At 53.6% G+C, this 21,623-nt stretch overlaps 6 protein-coding genes across 6 annotated transcripts; 3 read left to right on the plus strand and 3 right to left on the minus strand.

Annotated features, from left to right (window-relative positions):
* Window positions 1–3,088: 3,088 nt before the first annotated feature.
* On the plus strand, window positions 3,089–3,601 carry BDZ99DRAFT_521930 (uncharacterized protein; the record flags this gene model as incomplete). The annotated part of the gene is made up of 1 exon (XM_033725669.1): window positions 3,089–3,601. The coding sequence occupies one exon, from the start codon at window positions 3,089–3,091 to the stop codon at window positions 3,599–3,601; it is 513 nt and encodes a 170-aa protein (XP_033575339.1).
* Window positions 3,602–3,629: 28 nt separating this feature from the next.
* BDZ99DRAFT_464265 (NmrA-domain-containing protein) lies at window positions 3,630–5,103 on the minus strand. Its single transcript, XM_033720269.1, has one exon. The coding sequence runs from the start codon at window positions 4,686–4,688 to the stop codon at window positions 3,756–3,758; it is 933 nt and encodes a 310-aa protein (XP_033575340.1). The 5' UTR covers window positions 4,689–5,103; the 3' UTR covers window positions 3,630–3,755.
* Window positions 5,104–5,352: 249 nt separating this feature from the next.
* On the plus strand, window positions 5,353–7,529 carry BDZ99DRAFT_464266 (nitrogen permease regulator 2). The gene is made up of 3 exons (XM_033720270.1): window positions 5,353–5,553; window positions 5,616–6,179; window positions 6,241–7,529. Exons 1-3 carry the CDS (start codon window positions 5,499–5,501, stop codon window positions 7,128–7,130), a joined length of 1,509 nt encoding a protein of 502 aa, XP_033575341.1. The 5' UTR covers window positions 5,353–5,498; the 3' UTR covers window positions 7,131–7,529.
* A 509-nt stretch (window positions 7,530–8,038) lies between these two features.
* Window positions 8,039–9,952, minus strand: BDZ99DRAFT_54468 (uncharacterized protein). The gene is made up of 3 exons (XM_033726820.1): window positions 9,680–9,952; window positions 9,492–9,605; window positions 8,039–9,434 (listed from the first exon to the last, which is right to left on the minus strand). Exons 1-3 carry the CDS (start codon window positions 9,893–9,895, stop codon window positions 8,220–8,222), a joined length of 1,545 nt encoding a protein of 514 aa, XP_033575342.1. The 5' UTR covers window positions 9,896–9,952; the 3' UTR covers window positions 8,039–8,219.
* A 3,314-nt stretch (window positions 9,953–13,266) lies between these two features.
* On the plus strand, window positions 13,267–14,958 carry BDZ99DRAFT_419438 (cyclophilin-like protein). Its single transcript, XM_033716891.1, has 2 exons — window positions 13,267–13,362; window positions 13,462–14,958. The coding sequence occupies exons 1-2, from the start codon at window positions 13,283–13,285 to the stop codon at window positions 14,825–14,827; spliced, it is 1,446 nt and encodes a 481-aa protein (XP_033575343.1). The 5' UTR covers window positions 13,267–13,282; the 3' UTR covers window positions 14,828–14,958.
* A 776-nt stretch (window positions 14,959–15,734) lies between these two features.
* BDZ99DRAFT_477898 (beta and beta-prime subunits of DNA dependent RNA-polymerase) lies at window positions 15,735–21,315 on the minus strand (the record flags this gene model as incomplete). Its single annotated transcript, XM_033722138.1, has 4 exons — window positions 15,735–15,900; window positions 15,985–19,711; window positions 20,207–21,233; window positions 21,283–21,315. 4 exons carry the CDS (start codon window positions 21,313–21,315, stop codon window positions 15,735–15,737), a joined length of 4,953 nt encoding a protein of 1,650 aa, XP_033575344.1.
* Between the last annotated feature and the right edge of the window lie 308 nt (window positions 21,316–21,623).

Raw genomic sequence — 21,623 nt, forward strand, 5'->3', positions numbered from 1 at the left:
CGAAGAAGTCAAAGAACGTGGAAGGGGCCTCTGTCCCCCAGAAGACTGTTTCACAGACGTCTAAGTCGCTGGAAGAAGTCCTAAATGGCGGCTCTGCTGCGTCGTCACCGCGTCCCACCTTTAACCAGCCGTCCGTTTCACAAACATCCAAGTCGCTGGAGGACATTCTGAACGGTGGCTCTGCTGCCCCGTCACCGCGCCCTAGCTCCACACAGCCGTCCAACTCATTCTCTACGAGCACGCCTGCTGCTCCATCCAATTCGTTCTTAGGGTCGGTTTCTACAGCTGCGGATTCTTCACGTCCATCCGGTCAAGCGGCCAATAATCGCCCAGAACTTGCTACTTCTGCTCCTAAATTTCCTCTACCGTCTACATCCAGTGGTTTCAATCAGTCAACGTTCAATCCTTTTAATAGTCAAAACAAAGCGCCAGTGTCCAATCTCTTTAGCTCTCCTTCCAATGAGGCAGCGTCAAATTCTTTCACCCCAGTCTCCAAGGACCCAGGTTCCAGCATCTTCAATTCTGCTTTTACGACGTCCCAAGTGCCTGCGCCGGCCTCTAACTCCTTCAACTTTGCTTCCAACTCGGCATCTAAGGAACCTGTCACGTCTAACTCCTTCGCCTCTTTTTCTAAGGAGGCGACGTCGAACACCGGTTCGTCGACTTCCCTCTTCCAGAAATCCACCAACGCGGCGCAGACGCCAACGGCCTCCTTCAAACCATCCACTACGTTCTCTACGGGCAATCCCCCAGCGACGGCGCCGCCTGCTTTTTCAGTGAAGCCCCTTCCGGCCGCTGCTACCAACGGGATCCAGATGCCCAAGTTCTCGCTAGGCTCGGGAACTCCTAACTTCATGCAGCAATTCGCTAAGAATGCTCAGAGTGCTGAAGAAATATTGGCGGAGGAGAAGAAGAAGGCTATGCGTGACTTGCCTGAGCCTGATGATTCCGATTATGAGGAAGAGTTGGCAGAATTCGAGGAGAAGTGGGAGAAAGAGCAGAGCGAGAAACGCGCTAAGCAGGCGGCGGCATCGTCGAAAGCCCCGGTCTTCCAATTCACTCCAAGCGGCTCGAACGCCTCAAGTGATTCTGAAGCCCCAGCAAAGGCTCCATTCTCCTTGGCTAGGCCAAGCAGTGCCGCCTCCAGCAACGGTCTTTTTGTTTCACGCAACAATAGCCCAACACCATCGACGAATGGCGGTGCATCAGTTTTTGACACACCAGCTGCACAGTCTACCCCATTCGCGAACATCTTCGGCCATCTTTCCGGAGGCGAGTCAGGAGCTGACGCTGCTGGCGACGATGATGATGAAGATGAAGGGGAGACTGAGGGGTCGGATGATCAGGAGTCCAACGGGGCCACCCCTATTGCTACTCAACAGAGTTCTACGAAGCGGAAGGAGATAGACGAGCAATCCGAGGAGGACACGTTCGAGGAGTCTGTAAGGCGCAAGCGCCAAGATCGAACTCCTCAGGCCGAGAAGCAAATCGAGAGCACACAGACACCTGTCCCACCGAAAGGCAAGAGCATGTTTGATCGAGTCACCTACCTCCCTGACGGGCAACCGGAGAGGGAACTTTCTACTCCCGAGGACGGAAAGGCGAACGGGGAGTCTGAGACGCCAAAAGCGACGCTTTTCGGCAGCTCAGCGCCGCCGCCATCGGCTCTGTTCCAACCGAAAGCATCACTGTCCGGCGATCAGACTTTCAATCGCGATAGTCGGATCAAGTTCTCATCGACTGCGCCTGCTACATTCAATTTCACGACCACCAGCCCGGCAAATGGCAAGAATCTTTTCGGAAGCTTGACGTCATCGACGCCAGCTCCTCCAAACGCCGCATCTGCGCAATCACTCCTCGCCGCACCCAGCACAGCGTTCGGCCTTCCTTCCGGATTCAACTCTCCGTTCATGTCTCGTGCAGCAACCCCATTCTCGGCGGACGAAGCGAGTGGCAAAGAGTCGGGAGACGCCAGCGGAAAGAATAATGATGAGGACAAGCTCACCGATGCCCAAGTTCAGCTCACCGATCTCACTGAAACCGAAAAGCGGGAGAATGATGTTCTATTTGAGTGCGAGAAATCGAAGGCCCTGGAGCACGACAAAGGTTCCAAGAATCCCGGAGGTAGTTGGGAAAATAAGGGTTTGGGTCCAGTCCGAATCCTGAAGAACAAGCAGACTGGAGTCGTCAGCCTTCTCCAACGTCAAGTCCCTGGTGGCAGAATTGTTGTCAATGTACGAATTCTACCTGGAATTCCCGCGACCGGCGCAGGGAAGAGCGTCAAAGTGCCCGTTCCAGCGAGCGACGATAGACCAGGTACATGGTGCTTCAGATTCGGGACCGAGGAAATCGCGGTTGAGTTTATGAACACATGGAATGAGAATAGGCCAGCTTGATCATTCGGTGGCATGTTTTCGAGAGCGATACTTCAGATTGATCAGGTGACTTCATCGGCTCTGATTCTTCATATTGCATTCTTCTCTTCTTCTTGGGCCACCTGTTTCTTGTACATCAAAAATCCTTGCAAGGGTCTTTCCTTAAATCAAATTTTTGGCGGTTTGTTATGCATGGAAGCCGGAGTTTTCTGGCATATGGTCCTCCAGGGGCCCTCTTTGAAAAGGGAATTGGCGATACACACTCTGTACAACTAGATTAATTTCCTCCCATTGAATTTGAAAGTTCATTCACTCCATCCTTCGGGAAATGTCACTTGCGGGCTTTTCGAGTATTTGCATCCTTGGGGCATAGCCATGATACGAGTCACTGATTCTTGAATCTTGTCTGAATAGGACGGGGGAGTTCCCGACTCTATGGTCATTAACGTCCCTTACTTGCCAACCCCCGCGAGAGGTGCGGAATGCACGCCACCTGTCCTTACCTCGACTTCAGCTCTGTATATTACTAATACGCAGGGCAAGCATGGCCGACTGCGATTCGTCCGTCCGCTCTACCTCCCCATCGCGTTTAGAGGACCCTCTGAATTCTACACCCTCATTGGAGAAATACACACAACACCAGCCCCAGCCCTAGCGCCGAAAGGAACAGAAGCGCCTATCACACCCCAGAATATCCACCACAGAACGTTACGATGCAGCCCAGCAACTTCCTCCGCAACCGGAAGTCCTCCCGCGCCGCGCTCGCCGCCTGTGCGGTCGTCGCGCTTGTCTTCTTCCTCAATGAGCTGCGGTGTGTAAGGCATGGATGTCTGAGAAAGACGGGGTTTACGGGTGGGTGGGAGCAGGAGGAGGCGCAGACGAGTCCGGATAGCAGGGGGGCAATAGAGGCGAAGACGATGGGGTGGACAGGTGCGGAAGATGCGGTGCCGTTTGGGGATGGGGTGAAGGAGGCGGAGAGCCAGAGGGCAGGACAACCGGTGGGGGTGGTTGAAGGGAGAGTGAGTGTGCAGGAGTTGCAGGTGCCAACGCCAGCGCATGTGGTCGGGGTGGATGGGAGTGTGGTTCATGGAGGTACGCAAGGGGCTGGGACGGAGGCTGCTGTGGTGCAAGGAGGACACCGTGTTCAGAGCGGAGGAGAGCAGAATATGGGGTTGGGTATGGGTATGGGTATGGGTATGGGCGTGCCTGGGCTGGATGGGACATGAAACTTTTGGAAGGATGTGGTTGGATGATGGTTTGGGTATTCGTCTTTACGGCTAGTCCGTGATGAAAAGTGCTATGTATACCTATCGGATGTTTCAACAAGTGATCACCACCAGGTCAACTCATCCTCGCAGTCGTGGGCCCCATAGTGCTCGTTCATGTGAACTGAATAGGATGTGTCTCGAAGTACTCTTCGAACGGGGTGAGTCTGCCTCGGGCGTTCTCAGCAGCCCAAGCTACCAACTCCTTCTCGCCTGGGCCGAAGTAGCCCCACTGCTCTTGGGCTTGAAACCCTTCAGCGAAAACGTCAGCCATGAACGGTATGGTCTTCTTGAAGTCCTCAACGGGGATCTGCTTGTAGACGATAGTCTTTCCTGTGGCCTTGGACAAGACGGCGACTATTTCCTCCAAGGTGTACAGTCTAGTGGCGGCGCAGAACCTCTTGCCTTCGTACTTGTCGGGCTCGGCGAGGATGGCGCCAACGAAGTTGCCTGAGTTCCCGACAGCGTCGATCAAGGGCATCGTAGTCTTGGGAGAGTTGGGTCGGGACATAACCCAGGTGCCATCGGGAGCCTCTTTTGGAGCCAAGAAGGCCTGGAACGCGAAATTCTCCATGAACGAGCCAGGGCAGTAGAAGGCACTCTTGATAGGAAGGCCTCGAATGTACTTCTCGATCTCTGCCTTGGCGTCGAAGGGGGTGACTGCGGTGTATTTGCCACTAGAGATGTCGCGGACTGACGGCAGAGTGCTGAAGATGAAATACTGGACTCCTTTCTCAACGGCGACGTCGGCAATCGTCTTGCCGTTGTTGAACTCTTTCTCCAAGGCGTCGGGGCCGATGAAGGGTGTTGTCATGGCGAAGACGGTGTGCACGCCGGTCAGAGCTGTCTCGAGGGAGGCTCGGCTGGATACGTCGCCCTGGACGACGTCGACCTTCTCCTTGAGCTGCTTGGCCTTCTCCGAGTTGACATCGCGGGTGATGGCGCGGATCTTGTACTTTTGGGAGAGCTCTGGGTCGTTCAGCACATAGTTCAAAACTGAACCGCCTTGTTGGCCGGTAGCGCCAAAGATGGCAAGGATTTTGGACATGTTTTGGGTTGTTTAGAGGCAGAAGTCTTGGATATGGGTTTTGTGACTGTTGGCTTTTCCGAGGGAAGTTTTTCGAGTTTGATGATTTTTCTGGAGGAAAGCGGGTATCCTTGATCTTATTATACTTTTGAAGTTGACAAGAGAGAGATATCATCCGATGCTTTTCGGAGAGTCTTCATCGCCGAGCATTATAAAGAAAGAAGCGAGTTTCACGGGGCTCCATGAATATTTCACGGGACTCCGCAGCTTGTGTTGACGCGTGAGGCTTGTGAGCTGTGGACTACGTGGCTACCCGTGGACCAGAAACGGAGCGATATATGGATCCAGCAGACGTCTGATGGTAGATTTGCTCCTTGTAGCTTATCAATCAATTCACCTTGGCCCTCTTGTGCATCTCGCCCTTCACAACGGACCTGAATACCGGTACGTGACTAGTCAGAACACGGAAAGTCAGGTGCAAAAGTTAAAGTATACCTTGTTGGGTCAGTAAAGGGATGGTGTTTACTGCATGGAAAGGATGTATGAGGGTTGCCTCTGGGATATGATAATTACGGGTTGCTGGTAAGGTCTCTAATGCTGTCTAATGGTACGTGTAAATTACGGTCACTAGTGGTGCTTAGCGTGGCTTGTAGCCGACCTCAACTCATACGCCATGTCTATCTGCACCAGAATAGAGGAGCGTTTGAATAGATGATGCTTCTGCTTCTACTTAAAATCTGTGACATGATATTGAGTAGTCACGTGGATTTCCATTGGCATGGGTGATTGGACTGTACAAAGGGTAGGACTGGCGCAACCCGCGATCCTACCATGCCCACCAGAATGATCAAGTCTATCTTCTTCACGCGCTTCCACCCAGAGAAAGGTGGACTCTCTCTCTCTATGCGTCATATCTATAGAAAACTTACTGACTCCATATAATTATAGGCTCACGCGTCCTCCACCAAGTCCCTGAAGGCTCCATCACGCCCTCTGCGTCCCCCTCCGCGCTCAAACAGCCCCTCTTCCATTTTCCCTCCGTCTCTGACTATATAATCCCACGGCAAGAGTTCTGCGATCGCCTGGTCACAACTTGCACGAACCGCTGCCGCGTCGTGGGATACCCTGTCTGTATCAAGGGCGAGGGACGGTACAATCGCAACGAGTTTATCTTCAACTTTGCACTCGTTCTGGACGAGGACGCTGCGGATTGGGGAAGCTATGCAAGTGTGGTGAGGAAGTTAGGCAGGCTGCTCAGGGCACTGGAGGAACAAGGAGGGTTCTTGAGTCGAGAGGAGGATCCGCGGATGTTTGAGGATGATGAGGACGATGGGTTGGGCTGGAAAGAGCAGGGACAGACAGAAAGTCAGACAGACGACGATGAAGAACGGGAATACACACATTTCAACACATGGAAATCCAAACCGTCTGGAAACGGAGGAAAGGTGTATGCACTCTGCGAGATGATTCTCGAGGACTTGAACAACTATTGCGAGTGCATGATACCAATAGGTACTACTCCAATGAATCCTACATCAAGAACGCTCCCATCTAACCAACTGCTCCTGAATAGACGACTCGAACACCATAAACCTCAAACTCTTCCCCACGCACCTCCCGCCCGCCCCCATATTCGCCTGGCACGTCCCGCTCCTAACCATCGACCTCTCCTCCTTCTCCTCCACCACCATCTCCTCCGACCTCACCCTCACCCGCATCCTCCCCTACATCGACGGCACGCGCTCCGTCTCCCACCTCTCCCAGCTCGCCGACACCGATCTCAGCCTGACCCGCAAAGCCGTCCAGCACCTCGTCTACTACGGCTGCGTCATCCTCCTCGACATCTTCCACTTCAACGCCATCTACGCCCCCACCGCCGAGATTTACGACTTCATCACCGACCAGAGCCTGCAGGAGGAGTGCGCGCGCTACGTGCGCATCCCGCACATCAGCCTCGCTCACGGCGCGCGGCACGAGCGCAAGACGCTCGCTGCGCGCAACGTGCTCGCCGAGGACGGCGGGAACGAGGCGGCGGCGGTGGACGCGGACCGCTATCGCGTCCCCAAGGAGCATCTAGTGAAGCTGTACACGAGCCTGAAGCAGGGGCTCACACTGCGCAACTGGGTGCTGGAGAACTTTGAGCTGCTGACGTGTGTGGATGTGCGGCGGTTCATCACGTTTGGCGTCATCAAGGGGTTTCTGTACCGCGTGCACAAGTATGCGATTGCGACGTCGTCGGGCGTGGCGGGGTTCGAGGAGGAGAGGAGAAGGGAGGTGCTGGTGAAGCCGCATGAGGGGGAGGGTGTGGCGTATGGGTCGGATGTTAGTCGCGAGTTGCCGCTTGCGCGGTATTTGGATGGGCTGCATAGCTTTGATGAGATCTGCACGGAGCTGAGGATGAATGAGAAGGATGTTTTGGAGAGAGTGAAGGGGTTTGGGGAAGTGCAGATAATACATCGATGATGCGGATCTTGACGGCGTTTTCTGGGCTTGCAGTTTAGTCAGAATTTTGGCAGCCAGAAAACAGCTCGATCACGAAGACGTGGTTTCTCAACTTTGATGAGTCGGTTCGAAGCCTACTGCATGATATTTACGAAGTCTAGAGTTTCTCAGATGTGAGTGGCAGAAGTCGCGTGATGCCGGAAGGGGAGAGAGTGAAAGTCCTGGTATTTCACCCCTTCCCATCCCTTAGTTGCATGTTAGGATCATGTCACTCGTCATCTTGCTCGAGTCAAGTGTGTTGTTGTTGTCGCGAAAAGCAACACCATTGATATACATCTACACTTGAACCGCCTAGTATAAGTACACGCTACGTTGGGCATGGCGTAAACTGCCTACAAGGGGAGGCGACAGAGACCAAAGAAGATCCCTGCACAATGGCATTGAAAGGAGTGGCCCTGACGTGTTACAGAATACAGATAGCCGCCAGGACGGATCCGAAACATGAAGAGAATTCGTTAAAGAAAATGCGAATAGACAAGCATTTTGGGTGCGGTAAGAATAGTACAGCAGTGTAACATATGGTGGTAAAATCCGGGCGCGCTGCCGATGAAGGAAGGTCTCCGTCCGGTTCCTTTATACCCTCTCCTTTCCCCTCCCAAAGATCCCTCGAAGATTCTTTGCGCTTTGCAATGCAACGCTAGCTCCATTTTCTTGCCGCGGCGATGTATCGGGCATGTTATTAGTAGCATCGATCACGTTATCATGGGACGCTAGCATGATAGTGTCGATGCTTCTCGCCTGCCTTGCGAACCGCGCTGATAAGATGTATCCTCCCAGACGCCTCTTGAATACCAATAGCTTTGAGCCTCCACCTCTTTAAACCCCATAGACGCCACATGATTGTACCACCGAAAAGAATACGCCGAAAGAGGTCGTGAGAGAAGCCGTTAATTCGAATTAGTTTGTAAGGTTGAGTACCTAGTGCGTGGAGGACTGAAATATGGGACTTGAGCTCCGTCATGACAAACACAAGCATGAGGTCTGTCGTTAGGCGAACAGTTCTGAAGATGCGGAGCAAAGAAGACTGAAATGAATGATAGTGAGCGAAAGCTATCCTGCTTGGTAAATATGACCGACACCTGAAACCGAAGCACGGTGGGTCAGACTTGTGCGGTGCTCAAACGAGTCACGTCGTAAAGATTCCATGCTGGTTGCATGCTGAGGCTGAGAGAGCGGCGCGTATCGTTGTCCGTTCACGAGTGTCCCCTCGGTCGCGGTGACCTCCCCTGAAGAATTGTGCCTAGATGATTGCTCCACACTAAAAGAGTATAGGTTGGGGCAAGAATCCTGGCGAGAGAGAGCCATTTCGCTAGATGTACAGACGGGAAGGGTCTGTTGGCGCATAAGCGAGTAGCCTGTGCTTAAAGATGTCGCTGGCATGGTCGAATCTGAGGAAGAAGTGCTGCTGTAGGACATAGAAGGCGCGGTGCTGGTAGGAGATGGCTCAGGGCTGTTTGCGTCCGCAACATGATAACCTAGAACGGGCTCCGGAGCGGATGCAGCGGCCATGTATGGTTTGGACGGGGTTGGTGAGATGATGTCACCTGAGGAAGAGCTCGTGATTGAGCTTGGGCGACCTCTGGCTATACTGCCTTCGGTAGACCAAGGCATAGCAGCTTTCGTGTAACTACCATTTGAGCTCACGGTGGTAGTAATGGGACCTTGAGCAGCTGGGAATGCTCGTGTGTGATTCTGGTCTACGACTGCCGTTGGCAGAGACCGAGTTGCCTGCGGAATAGGTAACTGTCGGTCAGTCAGTGCGACCGGAAGAGTCGAGTTGAGCGATGTCATGTTCAATGGCGAAAACGGCTCAGTGGTAACTGCTGGTCGTATCATGGTCGTGAGATATGGCACACCATTGGTCGCATAGGTAGTTGCGGGGGTGTCTTGATCGAGATATACGCCGGTGCCATTGGGCATTGACTTCTGGGACATTTGGCTCCATCGGAGGCTACTCTCCGGTGCGGTATATACAGAGCTCATAGACTCTGGTCCCATCAGACTGGCACTGTTCGTAAGGCCATAAGACTCTACTGGGGAGTCATCAGCGAAAGGGATTGATGACCACGGCTGCGAGTATGCCGACTTTGTATTGCCGGAGGGATACTGGCTGGTGGGGTAGGCTTGGTGGTACGTTGGAGGGGGGGCTGAGTATATTGGGATCATCCCATTCTGATGGGAATTTCCAGTTGGTATGGTGCTGCTAAATTGGGTAGGGATGTTACCGGCCAAATTCATGACGCTGAATGCATCTCCAGAGCCAACCTGCTCGCCGGGTTAGATGGCTAAACTTTTTCATACTGGAATCATGAGGGGACGAACTCGGTTGAATTGGCACTGCGTGATATCAGCACCAGCGCCCCTGCAGTTTTCGCATCCCAATCCATTCCCAGGATCGCCACTGCAACGAATCTTGCGCTTCCTACAGCGCGCGCACTGATAATAAATCAATAATGGGTAACTTCTGGTTATGATTGAGACAACAGCCACTGAGAGTAGTTTTCACTTACTGCTACAGCGATGCGGCGTCTGGGTTGTCCACTGCCCTGCTCTCCTTCCAGATCCCTGATCGAAGTACCGCGATGTCGAGAAGTGATCGGACAGCCACGGAAATCAAGGCGTGTGGAGTTAGACACGAAACACGGAGCATTGCGGTCGCCAGAAGAAATCCCGTATCGGTGAATGGCGTAGTCGGGGTAACGCGGGACGGAATCGTAGTCGTTCATGGCGCTGGTAGTGTGGGCTTGGGCAATGTTAATTGAGTTGAAGTATGAACAAGGACAGAGGGGTATGCGAACTGCAGGTACGGTCGAACAGAAGCACACGTAGGTTTGCTTGCAGTCAATGACAGCGTGCGCCCTGGTTCGATTCGACTCGAGATTTCGACAACGAGCAAAGACAGGCCACCACAGTGGCCGGACAGGATTGTGGGGGTTTTGATCCAGAGCTTCTTCGCACTCGCAACACCCTCGAAGACTGGAGCGGCAGACTGAGCCTGCATCGATCTGGGCTTGTAAAATTTATACACATGCACGGGAGACGGCGGCGGTGAAGATTCCGGGTGTGATTGCTAGTAGGTGCGCTCAACTACGTGGCGAAAGTGAAGCCTGAGTCGTCTTTCTGTGAAGCGCGCTGGCTGTTCCTGAGGAATCTCGATGTCTTGGGAGAAGGGTCAATAGCCCATAAAGTAGTTTGCAGACGAAACAGTCGAATGGCTATCACTCTAGTGGCGGCTGGCTGCAGTGGTGCCGTGTGTACCAATCCTGGGGCAGCACGCGCGGACGAACAAGGCAATCTCGAACGGTCTTCTGGCCCTCCGAAGTGCGATAATGTGTAACCCAGGTACAGAAGCCCCATCGGTACGTCGTCAGTCATGTGCACAGCCCGTCTCCCCGTTCAAGAGCCGGCCGAGGAACCCAGCGCCCTCTGCGGCGAAGCACCCGAGACAAGGTCGCCCCCGTTGAGACAGGAAACAGACGAAACATGTGGCGCGAGACAGTGCAAATTTGGATAGGAAAAGACAAATAGCTAGACAGCAAGGCACAGTGGTCTGGCGCCGCGGAGCTGGTAGCATTCCACTCCGCATGCGACCCCCACAAAGTCGCCTTCAATCTTGGTCGTGCTTGCTATTCGTCAGTTTGTGCGTTTGCTCTCTGCGCGTGGCACCACGAATCCCTGTTTGGTCGTTAGAAGGAGTAGTTGCACGTGTTGAGTGCTCGCATCCAGAGTCTGCATCTTTGGGTGGCTGTTGTTGTCTAATCACGATGCAGTGTAGCAAACGTCGAGGAGAGATCAGCGCGCACCGAAATTCCTCTTGGTCTGAATGAATTGCGCCGCGCGTAGAGACTACTGCGTGGGCGCAGCATGGAACGGTGGAATACTGTGCCGTTCTTTAGTGGGAGACACCTTGGCCAACGTGGAAGCGGAGAGAGGAAGAGCAACTCGAAGCGCACTATCAAACTGTGAAATAGCTAGCTCAAAGGATGCAAGTTGACACGGTGAGGCGGGGCCACGACAAACAGGTGTGAGGATTGCCACAGCCGCATACCAAGCAGAGAGTATTCTAGGTACGCTCTAGGACCTGTAGAATGCCACAGCAGATATGGGCATCTCAGCATCGAGATCAATTATAGTGGCTATGAATGGACGAGGTCCGCGGTTGACCCTGCGTTCGTGCATCCGATATGGCGGCGGTGGGTGGTCGGTTAATCGTTGCGAGCGAGGCCAGAGCTGTCCTCAGATCAGACACTGGTTCCCACGATTGAGGGGCGTTACGTCGACGACAGAGCGGTACGCTACGTCTTGACTGCGGGTCGGTGCACTTCGGGGTAGCCCGCGTCTTGCTAAAGCAGACCCAGCAGCGGCTACCCCCGTTGCAGAAGATTTGTCAAATCATCCAGTGCTCTTCGCCAGTAGAAGATGACAGCAATGCACCAGAGTGGGGCGGCAACGGCGGCGCAAACAGAGCGCCTGGAGAGGACCCAGCCCGTTACAGTGTCACCGTCTGAGGCGTCATGAGATGGCCATCCCCGGACTGGCCGACACGTGATCTTAAGTCACTCCTTATCGCCAAGGATAGTGGAGCGGTCTCAGCTGAGAATGGCACTGACGGCTCTTTCTTCGGCTGCAGAAGCAGGGACGCGATGAAGCTTGGTCCAAAGTTAAAAGAAGCAGGAGTTCAAAACGAACAAGGAAAACAAAGAGGCGCTGGCAAACAAGCTAGGGTATCCAGGTGGAGGCCCTCGATGGTGATGTCTCACAACAACTCTTTGGTGACGAGCTCTTGGGATGAAGCCCACTGGGGGTTTGCCGGGGTGTGCGTTGGAGCTCAAGCGGTCCACGCAGAGAACTCCAGAATGAGACGTTGCAAAAGCTATTTGGGGCACATACACAGTGGGCGGTTGAACAACCATTCTGCACGGGAAGGAAGACAGAAGTCAGAGACAGAGAGAGATCCCTCAGATGTTATCATATCGTCTAAAGTGCAACAAGCCAATGTCAGTGCAGCTTTGGGTAATGTGCATGAGCCCCGTGAAACAAGGGGCTGCATGGACGATGCAGATTCGGAGGCGGGCGAAGCAAGCCACTAAAGGACTGCAGAAGGTCGGACAAAAGAGACAAATCGACATCCCAACATATGCTGAATTGGGACATGCACGATCCGTATCTAGACGTCAAGGCTAATAAAAAGACAGAAGAAGCAAGCGGAAAGAGAAGAACAGCCATTTGGTGATGAGACGTGGGCCGGTTCTGGCTTTCGGGATGTTGACAGCTCGTGATGGTACGGAGATAGGCCCGAGCGGAGGAGAGCCTGCTCGGGAGACTGGAGCGGTCCGTTCCTAGCTAGGTAGGGTAACGGTATCAACGACAGTCAGTGGCTGGGCAATGTCTTCATCCATGGTTCGCGGGCTAGTCTGCAGGAGGTTGTGGATGCTGTGCTGCAGCTATCCGGAGGAGGAGGCCCAATTGCACAATGATAGCCCGCACGCGCCCTCCCGAGCCCTGAGAGGCCACGGAACGTGAGCAGCAAGCCGTGTGGTTGTTGGCCGCCATCCAGGTGCTCTCTCCAGACACAGACACAGCGTGGTCGTCCTCCGTCGTCCTCTGTGTGCACGTCAAATCGGCTTCGCTCCCAGTTGCCGGCGTGTCACGCTCGATCTAGCGCGGCATTGTGTTTGCTGTTGAGCTTGGGTTAGTCCGCCGTCAGATGTACTGGTACTCAGCGCGCACAAGGAGCGACAGTGTGGGAGGACGAGGTTGTGCTGGGGACGATGGTACGTGAGGCGGAGTAGGATCCAGAGATATGGGTGAAGGTGCCCATTGCCTTCGTATCATTAGCTAGCAGGTTTCATGGCAAAAGCACAGGTGGAGTGTGACAACTGCAAAAGCTCCATGGTGAGCAGCTTCATCGTGAGCGGGGAATATGTTGCGGTACCTGGATGGGCAGAAGGAGACGTGCGATGAGGTATCTTTACGGGTAAAGAACATTCATGACTAAGCATGAGCTAGCCTAAAGAGTGGCCGTCTTCCACGTGAAACGAACGTCAACCGCAGCAGCCTTCCGCTACCCTCACCACCTTGCTACTCAGCGCGCACACCCCTACAGAGACGCAATGTCGGTGCTACTCGAGACGTCTGTGGGCGACATCGTCATTGACCTGCTCGTCGCCGAATCCCCACGGTGTTGCGAAAAGTGAGTCCCCTCTGCGCGTTGCCAACTGTTTCCTCCCACTTCCAGCGCAAGACTGAGCCTACAGAACAGAGACTGACACTGCATCTCCCACCCCTCCAGCTTCCTCAAGCTTTGTAAAATCAAATACTACAATTTCTCGCCTGTATATAGCGTGCAGCCGAACTTCTCCTTCCAAACGGGCGACCCCATCGGCCCCGGCTCCAAAGACAGCGATGGCGGCTCCTCCATATGGGGCTTGCTATCCCCCAACGACCCCGCGAAGAAGACATTCAAGCCAGAGTTCCACCCCAAGCTGAAGCACGTCGAGCGCGGCACCGTCAGCCTTGCGACCGCCCCCGCCCCCAACGACCCCGACGAGCGCCTCGCCGGCAGCCAGTTCATCGTTACGCTAGGAGATAATCTGGACTACCTCGATGGCAAAGCTGCCATATTCGGCACCGTCGTCGAAGGCTTTGACGCACTGGAGAAGATCAACACAGCGTTCGTGGACGAGACAGGCCGCCCGCTCAAGGACATCCGCATCCGGCACACCGTGGTTCTGGACGATCCCTTCCCCGATCCACCAGGCCTGGTCGCACCAGATGCGAGTCCTGTACCCACGCCCGCCCAACTCGCTACCGTCCGCATCGCCGACGACGAAGAACTTGCCGAGAATGAGGACCAAGAAGTCATGGAAGCGCTCCGGCGCGAGCGCGAAGCCCGCGCGCAGGCCCTCACTTTGGAAATGATGGGCGACCTGCCCTTCGCTGAAGTCAAGCCCCCGGAAAACGTCCTCTTCGTCTGCAAGCTTAACCCCGTGACGCAAGACGAGGACCTCGAACTCATCTTCTCGCGCTTTGGCAAGATTCTATCTTGTGAGGTCATCAGGGACAAACGCACCGGCGACAGCCTACAGTATGCTTTCGTTGAGTTTGAGGAAAAGAAGGACTGTGAGAACGCGTATTTCAAGATGGATGGTGTCTTGATTGATGATCACCGCATCCACGTTGACTTCTCGCAGAGCGTGAGTCGCTTGTCTGATTCGTGGCGCGATGCGACGAATGCAAAGCGGAAGAAACAGGGCGGTGGATTTGGTGGCATTGAGGGCTTGGAGAGGAAGAGGCAGTACCGGGTTGACGATGGCGCGGAGAGACTGCGCGAGCGCGAGCGGGAAAACAAGTACGGCCTTGTAATAGACAGAGAGGCTGCAGCGAGGCGAGAAGAAGCGAGCAAAGACTTCGAGAGCTCGCGGAAGCGGAAGGAAAGGAGTCATGAGTATGAGGATCGATGGCGGCCGTCAAGAAGCCGCAGTCCGAAAAGGAGCGACCGGCGAGGCCAAGACAACAAGTATTCAGAAAAGCGTAGGGAGCGAAGTCGAAGTCGAAGTCGAAGTAGGGATCGTTACCGCACCGATCATCGGAGGCGAGATCGAAGCCGTGAGCGCTATAGGGATGTCGGTCGGCGATATGACCGTGACCGACGGTAGGCCAGCATCGCGCCACAAGCCATTCTTCGCGGACTAGCTAGGCTTTGGGCTACCCTTCCGGGCATCACGGCTCGAGAAGCGATCTTCTGGCTTCTCAGGGCCGCGTCGCCTGTCCTGTATTTGTACGGTACTATCGAAAAATTCAAAAATTGACATCTCGAATACAGATTCTCTATTCGAGCAACTCTAGGCTATGGAAAAGCATTGATTCTAAGTGCGCCCAAGCTTACAATGAAACCCCCTCGTGAACTCGAGGTCTGATTCTAGATGTACGGCAAAAAGTATGCAGTACCGCCTGCAAACTACAGCACTAGGTTATAAGTTTGTGCTCACTGAGATCCTGCTGCTCGAGTTTCACTCTTGCTCGCGCCACGCTGCTGTGTGGAGTAGTCCAAGTATACCACCTAAAGCACCATTCCTCGTCCTCAATCCGTCAAGCACGTGCTTCTCTGTACCTATCTGTTAGCCGCAGTCTGAGTTAGCTGTGCAGTCTTTCAGATTGTTCCAGACGGTGAAGGTTATAAAGAGAGCAGACCACCGAGGGACTTTAAGCAGCGGCAGATGAGTGTATACTCAATGTCCTCCTCATACGTCCTCATCAGATACGAGCGAACTTTTTCTCTTTTGTGAAGTGATTTCGCTATTCCTCGCAATTCTATGGTACAATTCGGCAGCTCAATTCAATATGCGCAATTCCACGCTTACTACCCAGCCCAATTTTGGCAATTTTGGCCCCGTCCCAAGTCCAAACCTGGAAAGCCACCGACGCCAAGGCAGTATGCTGAAAGGTAAAGGCTAAAGGAATCGCAAGGGAACCCGCATCTAAAGCCAAGAAAGCCTTCCAATTCGCCGTTGTCTGTTATTGTTTTCTGTTTTTTATAGGTACCTGGTAACGCGTGTTCCGCTCTCAATCTCTCACGCTGATGCCAGTGCGGGTGGTAAACATGCGCGCGGCGATGTTCATACTTGCCAGTTCCTGGAACAGCAGCTTCGCAGCGTACGGAATCTGGACCTGGGAGATCTTGGTCTTGTTGTGGCAGGGGCGGCACTCGTATTGGCCTTTTTTGATTTGACTATCGAGTATAGTTAGCACATATTTTTCCTTGAGACGAGTGATATCTAAGACGTCAAGCAGTCCAGGAAATGGGTCATCGTACGCAATCGGACTCATTAGCCCGCAGATATCACAGATATGCACGCGATATGCATCCGAGACCTCGAACAGCCTCTCCTTCAAGAAGGCCGCTGCGCCATGAGAAATCATGCAATCACGTTCCATCTCTCCGAAACGCAGGCCACCGTCTCTGGCACGACCCTCGACGGGCTGTCGGGTTAGAATCTGGAGGGGTCCTCTAGCACGCGCGTGGATTTTGTCGTCGACCATATGGCGCAGACGCTGGTAATAGGTGGGACCAAGGAAAACCTGAGCGACCATCTTTTTGCCAGTATGGCCCTGATACATAACCTCAAAGCCACGACTATGGTAACCGTGCTTGCGGAGAATGTCGGAGACGCTCTGAACCGTGACGTCGGTGAAAGGAGTAGCGTCTCCTTCGGCACCACGGAGCGAACCAACCTTTGACAGCAGACACTCGATCAAATGGGCAATCGTCATTCGAGAAGGAATGGCGTGTGGGTTGATGATGATGTCTGGAGTGAGCCCCTCGCGAGTGAATGGCATGTCTTCTTGGCGGTACGTGATACCAATAGTACCCTTCTGACCGTGACGTGAAGCAAATTTATCACCGATCTGTGGAATCTTTGTCGTACGCGTGCGCACTTTGACAAACCGGAGACCCTCAGTATTGGTAGTGAACAACACCTGATCGATGATGCCGTTTTCGGTGTGTCGAAGCGGTGTAGACACATCACGCTTTGTGTGCATGACGGTCTTCTGGCCTAACTCGTTGGCGTCTGGAGGAATAGGAGCTGTCTTCCCAATGATCACATCGTCTCCCGACACGCGAACTCCGGGTGCAACGACACCATCGTCGTCAAGCTTGTCGTAGGTCCCACCCTTCATGCGGAGCGTGTCACTACGAGTCGGCTTCTCGAACTGCTCGAGAACGTTGACACCAATGCGTTTCTCCTGTTCTGTGTATGACCGATAGAACAGACTCCTGAATAGACCTCTGTCGATACTGCTTTGATTCATGATGACGGAATCTTCCTGGTTGTAACCGGAATAGCAGGCAATAGCCACAATTGCGTTTTGACCAGCAGGAAGCTCTCGGAATCTGAGATACTCCATGGACCGTGTTGTAGCCAGCGGTTTCTGAGGATAGTAGAGTACGTTCATCATAGTCTCCATACGTAGAGCGTAATTCGTAATCGCAACTCCCATAGCCTGTTTGCCCATGGCGGACTGGTATGTGTTACGAGGAGACTGATTGTGATCTGGGAATGGAATAATACTAGCGCAAATACCGAGAATCATACTTGGGTGAATCTCGCAATGCGTATATGTTTTCACCATTGCATTTGGTTTCGGCTTGATGCGCCTGAACCCATCTGCACCATCATCATCGCCCTCGAATATTCCCTGGCTTGCTTGACGATGCTCGTCCAGATCCTCGGGGGTCATGATAATCATCGCAGCCTCTTCCTCTTCGGCATCTAAATACTCGACTACACCACTGTGCAGGAGGCCTCTCCAGCCGAACGTAACTTCAGCCTTCTCTTCGTCGCTCATGCCTCTAGTGTCTACAAGCTTGTCGTCGTGGAGCTTTTCGACATGGGATTTGTTCAACACCAACATTCCGCGATTGGGTTTTCTCGGACTGTTCTCAACAACGAACAGAGGGCGCATAACTCGGCCCGCATCGGTGAAGATCTTGAACTCCCGATCGCGGATGTCTCGAACAAGACTCATTTCGTATGAAAGGACACCACTTCTCCGTAGTTCTTGTACGACGTTTACGAGCTGAGATGGCTGTGTATGAACACCGACCCACACCCCATTAACGAAGATTTTAGTTGCGTTTGGGTTTACGGTGGGATCGTATTCCTCGAGCAGCTCCATGTTGCGTTGAGTCATGAAGTCTGTAATCGGCGTGCTCTCGCTACCCACGGAGACGTAGCACATCAGTGAGAGGTTTTTCACCAACCCACAGGCCTGTCCTTCCGGAGTTTCTGCCGGACACACCAATCCCCAGTGGGTGTTGTGTAATTGGCGCGGTTTTGCGAGCTTCCCATCACGGCCAACCGGTGTGTTGGTCCGTCGTAAATGAGATAATGTCGACGCATACGTGTAACGGTTAAGAACCTGTGAAACACCAGCTTTGGACGACGCAGCCTTTTTCTGATCGCCCCAATTACCAGTCGCTAGGGAGTACTTGAGCCCATTTGTGATGATGCTGGCTTTGACCGCTAGTGCAATGCTGAACTCCTGGCCGTGTTCAACGCATTTCTGGAGGTACTTGTAGATATCCTTGGTCAGTCGAAGGAATAGTTGCCGGAAAAGATTGGCAATGAGTGGACCTGCGAGATCCAAACGCTTCTTTCCGAAATGGTCCCGATCGTCTTCATCACGCCGACCAAGAACGCACTGGAGCAGACGGTGAATCATGTAACCAAGAAAGAAGGCTTTCCTCGTGTCCTGGCCTTCCTTTTGAGAAATATGTGGCAGAAATTCTCGCTGCATAATGTCTCGCGCGTACTTTAGACGCTTGTCCCGAGTACCGGTAGAGGCGCCACGCTTCGCGATCCAATCCAAGGCAGTCTCCCGATCTTGTATCATGGCGCCTTCCTCTATGCTGGGCTTGAGCAGCTCGAGCATTTGGGTGTCATTCCTGTCGTAGACAATGTGATTCAGTATCTCTTCGTCAGACACAACGCCTAGCGCGCGGAAAACAACAGAAATCGGGACCTCTGCTTTGATGTATGGAAGAGTCGCGTAGGCGTAGGGACCGGGCTGTCGCTTGACGATCATTGAGTTCTCTGCCCACTTGATGTTGAAGGTAGAGATAAGACGAGATCCTTTCTCAACCGCGCTGCGGATTTCAGCCGTCCAGGGAATGGGGCCTTGCTTCTTTCGGAACACCTGGACGATATTCGCGGCACTTCGCTCTTGAGCAATCAACACCTTCTCCGAACCGTTGATGATGAAGTATCCTCCTTGATCGTATGGACACTCCTTTTCCTGGTACAGCTTCTCGTCCGACTGGCTTCTCAAATGGCACATCTCTGAGCGCAACATGACGGGTAGCTTGCCGATGAAAACGCGATTTGCATCATCGTCGAGGTCGAGTGGCTGGTCGCTGGGGTCCTCTTCTTCCCAATATAATTCCGTGCCACCAGATGCGTTGTTGTCGACGTCCATGTCGTCCCCGCTGGGATTAGCCGCGATGGGTCGTTCCCTGGCAACCATCTTCTTGTGCTGGATATTGGCCATCAAAGCCCCGGAATAGGTGAGATTCCGCAAACGGGCCTCGTGTGGAGTCATGGGCATAGTAACACCATCCCCTTCGGTATGCGTCGGCCGCGCCAAGGAAACTTTGCCAAAGTGTATCTCATATCGCCGCTTGATGATGGGATCATCGTCTTCGCTGTAGGGCGCATTCTGATCCAGTATGACATGGCCGTTCTCCTTCACGATATCCTGAATGGTGTTGCGCGTGAATTCGTCGTATGAGTCCAGCTGCTGCGAAACGAGACCCTTTTGCTCGAAGAAAGAGGATATAACGGTCCAGCAGTCCTCGGCCGTTATCACATCGGAATCTTCCTCCTCCCCCAAGTACTCATCATCCTCATATCCGTTGGCGTCGTAAGCCATGTTGGCGATGGCGTTGGGAAGAGATCTGGCAGTGCGAGTGAGGCAGTCGGCTTCGAGGACGGCGCGCGGCGCTCGGCGCTGCGCAGCCAGTGGCGGACGAGCGAAATCACCTGGGGCGCTGCAAGCAGAATGTCAGTTTAGATTGCTCGGCCAAGCAAGTGTCGAGAGTGGTGCGCTCGTGAGGTGATGCGACGGCGGCGCGGTGGCGGGTGGAGGAGAGCAGCGCCTTGAGCCCTTGAGGTCGACGGGTTACTAACAAAGCCAAAGCAGGGGCCAGCTCGGTGCAGTCTTTGACATCACTCACGTGATCAACCCTCACTTCTCAGATTGCAGCTACGCAATAGTGCAGCCCCCCTACGCGTTCTTGTCTCAAGCTATCTAGAGTGCTTTGGCATAATACTAGAACTATCGACCAGATGGAAGGCCATAGACTACTCCATAGCGGCAGATATTTCGACTAGAAGGGTGAATCTGCTCTAGATTCCTAAAAGTTCGTCACGGCACTAAAGACAGCTATAGAATGGTGTAGATAGATCTGAGACGATGCAACATATCTAGTAAGAAAGTACAAAACGGTGACACTGGCAGTCTCTTCTAGATCTTACTCTGCCCCTCCTGAGGTATCTTCACCACCACCTTGCCCCAACTCTCCCGCCCACCCAGCGCCTGCAGAGCTGCTGGAACACTCTCTAGTCCTACGTACTCCTTGTCTGTGAAGCAAGTCCCTTTGTATTTTCCTGACTCCATCAACTCGTATAGCCCCTCCCACACCTTTTCTATCGCCTCTGGCTCATTTATCGAGTATGCGCCCCAATGCAACCCTACGACGCTCACATTCTTGAGCAGAATTCTGTTGGTGGCCATCTTCTCAATATCTCCAGCGGCAAATCCAATAACGAGGAGTCGGCCGTTCCAGGCTATACACTTCATCGATTGGGCAATTAGCCCGACAGGATCGTAGACAATATCTACACCGCGACCCTTAGGCGTCAGCTTCTTGACCTTCTCAGGCCAGTCGCTTTGGCGGTAGTCGATCGCATGGTCTGCGCCAAACGATCGCGCTACATCAAGCTTATGTTGGGAACCTGCGGTTGCAATAACAGTAGCGCCAAATGCCTTCGCAATCTGCACTGCAGCGAGTCCCACGCCTCCAGCAGCAGCATGAACAAGAACCCAATCTCCTGAGAGTCTGTTAGTTATACTTCGCATAGAACGGAATCGGTAGCTCTGACCCTTCTTAATGCCTGCCCGCGTGACCAGCCCAGCATAGCTAGTAGGGCCGGTCACAAAGACGCCCGCGGCGTCGAAGAAGCTCCAGCCCTTGGGCATTGGTCGTAGACGGTCTTCAGGTGCGGCGACCTGGGTGGCATAACCGCCTTGACTAGCCCCAAACACCTTGTCCCCAACCTTAAACTTGGGTGTCCGGCCGCCGGGGAGGGACGAGGGCGCTTTTATGACCACACCGGAGAACTCAGAGCCTGATATCCAGGGAAAAGGCGGCTGGTTTTGGTACTTTCCGCGGATCTGGAGGAGATCGAAGAAATTTGTAGCGGCGGCATGAATGGCAATGACGTACTCGTTGGGCTTGGGGACGGGGCCGGGCAGGGTGCTGATCTTGAGCTCTTCAGGGCCCTGTGGTTGTCAGTGAATAGTGCGCAGGGATTTATGGTGTTGAGAGCACCTTGACATATTCAGTGACTTGAATGGCGCGCATCTTGCGAGCAGGTCCAGATTACAAGCACTTGGAAGATGATGAGAGAAGATGAGAGGAAAGCAATTCTTCTACGGTGGAAGCTGGGGGTGTTCGTGGCTACAGGCGTGCGGGCAGCTACGACAGACAGCGGCCATATTGTTCAAGCAACGCGATAGTGGAAGATGCCTCGGCCAAAGCAGCTCGGCTCGTTCGCTCGAGACACTCCCGCGAGTCGGTCGAGCTGTTCCTCCTCGCGGTGGCTGAAAGACTCGCGGTGGCGCAGGTGCTGTCGTTTCTGGCTCCGTCATTCGGTCGACTTCCATTGACTA

Source organism: Mytilinidion resinicola, assembly GCF_010093595.1.
Source record: "Mytilinidion resinicola strain CBS 304.34 unplaced genomic scaffold BDZ99scaffold_12, whole genome shotgun sequence".
Classification (NCBI taxonomy): domain Eukaryota; kingdom Fungi; phylum Ascomycota; class Dothideomycetes; order Mytilinidiales; family Mytilinidiaceae; genus Mytilinidion; species Mytilinidion resinicola.

Coding starts and splice junctions, on each gene's coding strand:
- BDZ99DRAFT_464266 (XM_033720270.1), top strand. CDS start 5,499: ATGCCCACCAGAATGATCAAGTCTATCTTCTTCACGCGCTTCCACCCA. Junction 5,554..5,615: donor GCGCTTCCACCCAGAGAAAG/GTGGACTCTCTC, acceptor ATATAATTATAG/GCTCACGCGTCCTCCACCAA. Junction 6,180..6,240: donor CGAGTGCATGATACCAATAG/GTACTACTCCAA, acceptor GCTCCTGAATAG/ACGACTCGAACACCATAAAC.
- BDZ99DRAFT_464265 (XM_033720269.1), bottom strand. CDS start 4,688: ATGTCCAAAATCCTTGCCATCTTTGGCGCTACCGGCCAACAAGGCGGT.
- BDZ99DRAFT_54468 (XM_033726820.1), bottom strand. CDS start 9,895: ATGAACGACTACGATTCCGTCCCGCGTTACCCCGACTACGCCATTCAC. Junction 9,606..9,679: donor GACGCCGCATCGCTGTAGCA/GTAAGTGAAAAC, acceptor ATTTATTATCAG/TGCGCGCGCTGTAGGAAGCG. Junction 9,435..9,491: donor CGCAGTGCCAATTCAACCGA/GTTCGTCCCCTC, acceptor CCCGGCGAGCAG/GTTGGCTCTGGAGATGCATT.
- BDZ99DRAFT_419438 (XM_033716891.1), top strand. CDS start 13,283: ATGTCGGTGCTACTCGAGACGTCTGTGGGCGACATCGTCATTGACCTG. Junction 13,363..13,461: donor TCCCCACGGTGTTGCGAAAA/GTGAGTCCCCTC, acceptor CCACCCCTCCAG/CTTCCTCAAGCTTTGTAAAA.